The 9,659-nt window shown below is 36.3% G+C and overlaps 1 protein-coding gene across 3 annotated transcripts in view; it reads left to right on the top strand.

Annotated features, from left to right (window-relative positions):
* EFTUD1 (elongation factor Tu GTP binding domain containing 1) overlaps positions 1 to 3,558 on the top strand; it is a 79,399-nt gene extending 75,841 nt beyond the window's left edge. For all 3 annotated transcript variants that reach the window (XM_014944733.1, XM_014944734.1, XM_014944736.1), the window contains exon 20: positions 3,004 to 3,558. In XM_014944733.1, coding sequence (XP_014800219.1) covers positions 3,004 to 3,192 — 189 coding nt within the window. In that variant the 3' untranslated portion in view covers positions 3,193 to 3,558. The remainder of the gene's footprint in view (positions 1 to 3,003) is intronic.
* Positions 3,559 to 9,659: the final 6,101 nt, after the last annotated feature.

A 9,659-nucleotide genomic window follows, 5' to 3' on the forward strand; every position in this document is an offset into this window, starting at 1 on the left:
GTCACCCAGGGTTCTGTAGCCCCACTTGCAGGTTTACCCTTGCTGGCTACTAAATGCTAAATAGTACATACATTTGAGCCTCCTATTACGTCGGCTTTCCTGAGAGCTAGAGATACCTGCTGAAGCATAAAGAATTATTATCAGTGGAAGAAGTATCCAGTACAAAACTTCAGTTAACATTAAGAACAAGTCTTTCATAAATCATTAAAAGAGCCAGTCTGTCAAACCTGGGGATTTTCTTAAGCATCCATCACTACAGTATCTAAATATTTACAGGTAGATTAGATCTCCAAGTTCAGTTTTGTGTACTGTTGAACTCCTTTGTTGTATTCATTCTTCAGGAATCACTGTTTCACAAGTTTCTCTCTGGGCATAACTTCTGGGTGTTAGATCTCTTGCTAATGTAAAAAAAAAAAAAACTTCATCAAAGGGGGTAGTAACAGCCTTTTAAGTTATCATAGTTTGTAGCAGTATAATCTCCCTCAGCAGTACAGTCTGGAGCAAATCCACTGAGCATGAATCACCTTTTCTTATTCATATGTTCTTGGACTTTGAAATTTTTGTTTGTTCAGCTCTTTAGGCAGATGGTGAATGGGGAAGTCCCTGGTGCTTTTCCATCATTAAGATGTTCAGTATGAACATCACTACAACTTCATCAAGTCAATAGGGAATTTTTGCCCAAACGTTGGGAAAACACGAGTAGTCTTCACTGCCCCTTTTCTTTATTCCTAGTGCATGAAATATTAGTAAAACTGTCAAGCTCTCCAAAAAGGGGAACCATTCTTTTTTATTGATATAAGCTGTCAAGGAATCACCTTTATATATTTAGGCATTGGTTATAAGGCCCTGTACAAGACATCAGAGTGGATATGACTCAGGCAGATTCTTCAATGTTAAATATAAACATAGAAACATTTTAAAAGCTGGGTTTCATACTGTTTATTTCTGAGCTCTGCTTGCTTTTGGTTTTCAGCCAGACAGCCCTATGCATAGTCATTTACCACCTAAATAATCGAGATTGAGTGTCACTTTCAGCGCATGAGTAATAGTCCACTTATTTATCAGGACTATATGTGTAGTTAACTGTGACAAAGTAGAACTATTTTTGTTGGTTTAGGGGGTAACCATACTATTTTGCAGGATTGAACCTATGACGTTACCTAATAGCCATCTTCTGCCATAGTCGTTTTCCTAAGTCCCCATAAAGAGCAGTTGGTTTGATTGTGTTAGGTGTTATTTAACATGAGCTATTAAATTAGGACTTCACAGTTGTTGATGTTTCTGGGGAAAATTGTCCATCTTAAGCCATCATATTAAAATTCCTGTTCTTGCTAGCTTGGACAACTTAAATAAGCTTTAAGAAATTTAGCTTGGTTTGAAATACAATATGATAGTTAAAAGTGTTTGTCAGAAGAAAAGTTTTATAACACTAGAAAAGGTTTATAAGCTAAAATTGGTAGTTTAGAGAAGTTTGTTCTCTCCTTGTCAGTCATTAATGTTAGTGTTAATATTATATATTTCAGAAATGATTACAGAGTTGATGTCCTCAATTATCGCCATAACTATCACAATTCTTACAGTAAATAATACTTATCCCACTCTTTTTTCCATGAGGATTTAATTTAAGAAATGGATACAGTATTACCTTTGGGTTTTTTTAGTAAAAATATATTGCCTGTAACTACATCTGGTGAGGAAATCTACAATTATTTAAGTGAAATAAGTATTTTGAATTTTGGAACAGAACCTGAGTAACATAATGTGGACAATTTTATCCCTTCCTAATGCTCGTGTTTAGCATTCTTGGATGATGATCCTTTTATTAATGCTCATTAACCTCAGTGTCTTTCACCCTGTTTTATGGTTAATTGTCCACTAATGGGAAGGAAAGTTAAGTCTTGGGACTATAACCTTATACAGTTCTGGTTGGTCACCCATACATCATTTCACCAGGGAGAATTCCCTAGATTTGATTACATATATAGGTTATATGAGCTTAAGACTTGATGATTACTTTTAATGATTTAGGAATAATTTCTGATGCCTGCAACAGATTAAGATATGAGTAGGACTGAGGTGGGTTCTTAGGAGCTTAGAATTGAAAGGAGGTCCTCCTTTTTCTTTAGGTCTTAAAACGTTTACTTGGAAGCCTAAAACTTCTTAAAGTAATATCAGAGTCACTAACAGTAATAGCATGAATTGTTATCCTTGTCTAGTTAGTTAAGCATTAAGCCTACAATTTGTGTAAAATCTATGTAGTCGAAAGGTAGAGAGTAAATACCTCTTCAGATTTTCTTGGAGAATTAAAGGTGGTGTAGCTTTGCTGTGCAGGATGAAATGAGGAAAGCTTTTAAAGACTTTGTAAGTCTTTAAAACTACATCTTTGGCATACGCTCTGTGGTAGTCTGAGAAGTGTGGGGTATATAGGATGAACTGGGGATAAAGACACATCCAGTTATTCCCTGATCATGTTAAATCTGAAATCTCTTTTAGAGGAGGGCCCCTGAGATACTAAGCTGCAGGAACAGCTCTACTAAATATGTTAGCACCAGAAACAGTGATTATTTTTTTTTTTTTAAACCATCTGTCCAACTTGTAGGGTCTGAAGAACACAGGGCACAGAAATGAGCAGAAACCCTCGGTTCTTATAAGTTCTGATAAAATCGTAGTTAGATAATATTCAAAATAAGGAATTACATCTTGAAAACTGAGAATTTTCTGAACATTATTTGGCATTGTTTGCTGACTGGCAATTAAATTTGATTTTAGAAAAAATTGTATGCAGATAAATGCAACTGAATTTGAAAAGCTATTGTGGGCTTCTTAAGGCTACATAGTGTATCTTAACTCTTGTTTTCTGCTTAAATAGCTAATTGCAGGCTTTCCAGGAAACTCTTATCTGCTCTACTTTCATGTTGCTCTACTTCAGAGATTGATTACCTGAAAGGTACTAATAAACCTTTGTACTACTTCACTGTTTTGTTTTTGTTTTTTTCTTTATAGATCATTTCAAGTGACCCTTTCTGGGTGCCAACCACTGAGGAAGAATATTTGCACTTTGGGGAAAAGGCCGACTCGGAGAACCAGGCCCGCAAGTACATGAATGCAGTAAGAAAGCGAAAGGGACTTTATGTAGAAGAAAAAATTGTGGAGCATGCTGAAAAGCAAAGAACTCTCAGTAGAAATAAGTAGCTGTGTCTGCTTCCTTTCTCTCCTGACTCAGCTGAGTGCGGGTGGATTATTTTCTATGCAGCAGATTCAGAGTTTCATCTGGACTTTGTTCTTTGACACCACTTTTCTTACATGCTACAATGTCTGTGGCTTATGTTTTAATAAACTTAAGCCTTTCCAGCTTTTATACAGAGAAAACATTTAAATAAAATATGGGTATATTCATTGCATTTGGTCTCAATTTTTAAAATTTACTGCCTTATTGAACTTTCTGTCACAGGATTAGGAACTCCTAATTTAATTTGTTTTGTTCTGATTTATCCCATGTAATTACAGTTAGAGCTGGTTAGCTAGTTTGTTGCAAATAAACTATGCACTGAATTTAGATCCTTAATGTTTTTGACTCTGTTTTTTAAAATTTATTTTAATTTCTGTAATGTATTTGTTGGTCACCAGTACTTTCCATAGCTACCTATATGCCAATAGATGTAAGCCTATTAGGAGTTTCTAAACTATTAATTTTACTCTGTGCTTCATGTAAGCAGTCATCTGAATCAGTAATGTATCTTCTTTAAATCAGAGGGCAGAAATAGAACATCTGGAGGACTAAGCACTGCAAAGCTAGCAAGATTGGTCTTTTTTCCCTCCTTAGAACACATCTTATTAAAAAGTTCATATGATTATCCTAATCAGAGCTGCCATCTCTGAATTAGGCACACAGCTACCTCTGCCAATCCTGTGTGAGTGTTTACAGGCTCTTGCAGAATTTTTTCCCCATTCAGCCTGTTGTCTTGAATTTGGTGACGGGAAGCACTTGCAAAAACATACAAAATGTCTTGCTGTTTGCAGGTGTCTGGGATGCAGGAGGCTCCAAAATGATTCAGACCAAGACTAACAGGAAAAAAAGTCCTCAGAGGGCATAAGTTTTAGTTAAGAAAAATTGAAACCTTGGATAGAAGAGGAGAAACATGATGCATGAATTATCTTCTTGTTTGGCTGCTTAGGTTTGTAAAAGGAAAGGACAAGAATTCTGTAAGGCTAAGACTGAATAGATAGGTGTCCTTGAAAGAGCTTCTGTATTTAGTTAAATGAAGTAAGTCCTTAAATCTTATGCCAGCTGACTTTCTGCTACCTTTTGTCTTTGCTAATTGCAATGAGTACTATTTCAAATACCCATGCAAATGGATTGTCATTTTCTTGCCAGAATATAAGCATTTCTTTAACTTGTGATTGCCTTGTATTCTCCCTTAGCAGCCTTGGTGTTTCTGGGTAAATATTTCGTGTGTGTGGCAGTGAATGAAGCAGGCAGAAGTTACTTGTGACAGTTTTGTTTCCTATACAAAGTAAAACTGATACTTGTATCACAAATGGAATGATTTTGAATGCTTACCTTTTATTTGAAATACCTTTTCTTTTCCAGCTTGTTTGCTTTCATTATGGAAATGTTTCCTTTTCAGATTGTATTTATGAATTATTCAAGCAAATTGTTTGCCTTCCTTAGAAGGTCATTCCATAAATTGCTGTTGTTTTGCAAGGGTTGTGAGCACAGCAGCCCTGGTAGAGCTTGGACAAACATACCAAGGTAGTTTGGGCAGTGCAAGCTGATGTTGCCATGGAAGGCATGGAAACTTACTGCAGCCTGCAAAAAACAGTTGAGACATACATGTTTGTAATGAGATCTTAGCTAATAGAGCTACCCTGCTCGCTGAATCCAAGATAACATGAGGGATGTCTGTCCCACAGTTACGAAGGTGCTTGAATAGATGATGTAGAGGTGGACAGGTTGGTCATTGTTATGACTGCAGAATTGTTAACAGTAATCTATTTGAGTAAGCAGAAAGAGTATTGACATAGATTTAAAAAGATTTAACAATAACTTTAATGTTCTGTTATGGCGTATATTTGGATTGTATCTCAAACAGTATAAAGATGATGATTCAGGAAATTTTTCACTCTGAGAGTGGTGAGACACTGGCCCAGATTGCCCAGAGATATGCCCCATCCCTGGAGGGGTTCAAGGCCAGGCTGGATGGGGCTTTGAGCAACCTGGCCTAGTGGGAGGTGTCCCTGCCCATGGCAGGAGGGTTGGAACTACATGGTCTCTAAAGGTCCCTTCCAACCCTAACCATTCTACGATTCTATTTGTAACGAGCAAAAACTCCACTAACTAGCAGAAAAAAATCAAACCAACCTGCAAGAAGTGCTTACAGCAACATTTAAGATCTGTTTTCTTTAGTAACAGCTACTAGCTGGAAGGGAATCTAATTGCTGTGCCCTGAATTTCTAGTCATTTTTCTCTGGATTATTCAAAAAGTAACTTGATGTATCTGGTTTTCCCCAGCTTTGTTACACTTATGTAACAATATGACATAATTTTGGAACATCTCTCAAGGAAGGATAAATAACTTACTGATGGAGCAAGCCCTGGAAAGATTTAATTGAGAGCTAGCCATTATATAATTTCATTTTACATTAACAGCTTTATTGCTAAATATAATACATATTTAAAATAATCTATGTGTGTAAATGTTCAGTACATTTTCAACTTTTTAAAAACTATGCACTCAATTGATGTGATTTGCCTCTACTGACTTCAGAAGAATCAAGGCTCCTTACAATTGATAATATGTAAAAACAACAGTCAGCTTCTACGTGGTAACATTTATTAGAGAATGGTAACTGTTCACTGGGCAAGCCACATGATAATCCAAATGATTCCACTTTGTAGGAAAAAAAAAACCCAACAAAAAACAACAAAACAAACCAAACGGAAAAAAAAATAGGAGCTGGATTTCCCCAGAGAAGAATAAAGACCAAGCAGTGGCCAGCAAGCCTGTTTCTCCTCTGTGGCCACACTTCTTTTATCTTCTTGCTTTAAAAAAACTTTCATTTTCTCAAGCTCTAGTAATATTAGGTGAGTCACCTTTTTTATTTTTTTTTCGACATGTGTTTTTCTTTCTTTCAAAAAACTTCACTTACATTTTGAAGCAGGAGTCCAAAAGAGAAATCAAAGAGAAATGAAAGTATAACTGGAGTCTGTGCTGTGTTTTCTTTCCTACCCCTCTTTCTATGTTAGTTTAGAACTTCAGCTGCAGCCTGAACGTTACAATTGATGAGGACAGAGACACCAGAAAAGCACAATATTTCTGTGCCAAAACATGTAGTTCCCCAATTGTGTCTGAACACAATCTCTTGACTCCCTACTAACCTTAGGAACTAACTCTTCTTGTTTGAGACACTAATATTTAGAAGCTTATTCTGTGTGAAATAGAGTGTGTCGCTCCTTTATAAAGTCAGCTGCTGTGCTAACAAGGAAGACACATGCAACATTTGAACAGTACACACTAGTTCTGGTGAAAGACCATTCGGAGCATGGAGGAGTAGCTTTGGCTGCAAATGATTTTTGGAATTCTTTATTAGAGAGCAGGTCCTGGCAAAATTCTTGGACTCCAAATGGCCATTGTTTTGAGTTGAAACTCTTTAACAATTTGAGATTGGTTAAGCAATCACAATTATAAATATACATTATATTTCTCACAGTGCATGGTAGAACCCTCTGCTTTTGTGTGCATGGTGTTGGGTTATAAATATATGGAGAAAGCCATAAGAAGTCTATAGGAATGTTGTGAGCAGCACAGTTCAAATACCTTCTCGAATAGCCCTTCCAGTGGCCTAAGAGGGGAAAGGTGGGTCAAGCCAGGTTTTACAATAGATAACAAATAAGCAAAGAGATTCTTCTCATGAGAAGCCGTGGGCAGGAAGATTCTTTAATGCTACTTGAAGAAACTTTAACTGATCTTTCAGACAGCCAGGTTAAAAGGGAACCTTAAACTACTCAGCTGGGCCTGGCATATTGCCATACCTGAGAAAAATTACATTTTTGTGCGTGCAAGGAGTCACCTGTTTGTGCAACTACCCAAGACCCACAAGGATGAAAGAACCTCAGCTTTTGCTAAGTACTTGGTTTTTTGTTTCCACAGACTGGGTGAGGGGAATAAATGTTTCCAATGTAAATGAGAAACACAGTCTTCCTTCTCCAACACGAGGAGGTAAATAACTGTATTTGGCAATTCTGGGAGTAAAACAGCACCCTTGATTAGAGAGATGTTCCTCAAATATATCTGTCTGAAACTTGTTTCATTTATAAGCATAGCACCAGGTAAGTACCATTTACAGACGAGACAACTTGAAGAATAAAAACTGCATAAAACCTTCCATGGTGTGATTTGGCAGCAGGACTCAAACTGGCACTTCAGGTGACTTTTCTTCTGGCCCTGATCATATCAGTCTAAATTCTTTGGGCAGGGTATCTAAAGGTTTTGCTGCTTCTATTAGGGTTTATACTTTCTAAGTTTAGTTTGGTTCAAAATGCTGTGTAGACTTTTCTGTGCTGCTTCCTAGTTTCCTTTGGACACAGAAATAGAAGAGCGTGTGGAGGAGAGGATGTGAATGAGCTGGATTATTTTGTCAGCACCATCATTTTTTTTAATGTTTGGTTTGAATTCTCACATAGCTTCTGATTCATTTTGATTTCTTGTTCATACCAGACTGCCTGTGAAAACTCAAGAGTTGAAACTAGGCAAGGGAGTATAGTTTTCTTTGTTGCATCATGTATAGGATGAGGACAGTCAAGAAAATAGTGATAAGGTCTTTTTAGTACCTATTGTAATGTTGACACATAGTCCTTTAGTATTCATAAAATGTTTTGAAATCCTTCCTTGGAGGATGTTAAATATTAATAATTATTTTTTTTTTTTGCTCCATACTACTAGATCACCACTTACAGAATACATATCAGAAATGTCTGTCAACTGACATTACTTTTGAAATGTAAATTCCATGGAAATTAAACTAATTCTGAAACCTGATTTTTAAAGATCAAATATTCATATAACATTTCCAGGTAGTAAATGTTCTCTTAACAATATAATTTGAGGGGTTTGTATTGTTATTCTCATATTTTGACTATAGCTAAGATTTTCTGTGGATGTAAAAGTCTTCCTTAAATTTGTGTGTAAGTTACCATTGACAGGAAAAGTGACCTGAAAACAAATGTTTTAAGCTAAGAAGTATTTTAAAAAACATAGCATCACAGATGAAAACATGGATGTGTCAAAGCTTTCAGTTTCAGACAGGGATGTTTTCTTTTGTACCCCCTTCTCCGCCAACAGATAAAAATCTTATAAGAATAGGCAGAAAGCCAAGTAAATACACAGTCTTGTCTGAAACAGCTTTTTAAATTTTTTAATTAGTAGTTTTTGAGTGGCAAGCTTACAATTGAATCATTCAGATTCACTTATGATATCACAGCTGGGACTGAAGGGTGAAAGACACACACATCCGTGTGGTAGGGTTGCCAGGCACAAGGTGTTTATAAGAAAAGCTGATGCCATTTCCACAGGAACAACTCAAACTTCTTTGGAATTTCCAGCAGAGCGGGATTCAATGAACTTGGGGAAAGGTGGGCAGAATGTGGGGTAGAATCTCTTATTTTAAACTGTGCATAGATATGTCTCTGAAATGATAAAAAGTGCATACATTTCTTATTCTGCTATTCTTCACCAGTTTGCAGTTTCACTACTCAAATTTGCAGTGTCTGTGATTTGCTGCTTCAGCACAGCCCTGAGAAGGAAAATGCTTAAGAGTGTTAACGTGAGATGTCTGCAGGCCTGGCTGGTTTTACTGGTGCTTAGATGAATACTTGAGATGCAAGATAAAACATTGACATGTAAATACCATTTTAATTTATCAGTATTTCTGAATTTTGGTCTCTTATCTACTTGATGCGACTTAGTTATATCCTCTATTGTAAGTATGTGCTTTTTGACTTGTTTTATGTTAGTTTGGATCTACTAAAAAGTAGGTAAGTTAAAAACTAATACTGATTCTGATAATTTATATTAATAAACTGAACTGAAAAGTTGGGGGTGGGCATTGGTCTTTTACAGCTGTATCATTCTGTGATTATAAACTCCTGCAAATCCTGACTAACAGGAGGAAAAAATAGATACTATTAAGTAGTGTGGTTTGGGCTGTTTGGCAGAGACTTCTGGTTCAACAGATGCTGTTTTCCTACAGATTTGCTTATTTATTTATTGTTAATTTACCCTTCCTCCCCCCTCCACTCATCTCTTCTCCTTCATTTCCTGTTTTACCAATGGTCCAACTCCATAACCCCCCACTGGTTCTTTAAAGGAATATTTTTCTTATAAACTTACTTCTTTTTACTGAAACTACTTATCTTTGTAAAGACTTGCTGATTCTGGAATTTTTGAAAAACAAACAAGCAAACAAACAAAAAAAAACCCCAAAAACCAAAAAGATCAAAATTCAGTGGTGTTTTCCTGTTTGCATTTTTGATGGCCGTATGAAAAGTTTGTCCTTCACCCTTACAAAAGTGGCATGTTTCACTATTCTCCCATGAGGTATCTAGATGCATTTTTTTCTCCCAGAAAAGCTGCTGGTATAAAAGGATAACAATAAATAAT

This window comes from Calidris pugnax, unplaced genomic scaffold (assembly GCF_001431845.1).
Source record: "Calidris pugnax isolate Ruff unplaced genomic scaffold, ASM143184v1 scaffold70, whole genome shotgun sequence".
NCBI lineage: Eukaryota > Metazoa > Chordata > Aves > Charadriiformes > Scolopacidae > Calidris > Calidris pugnax.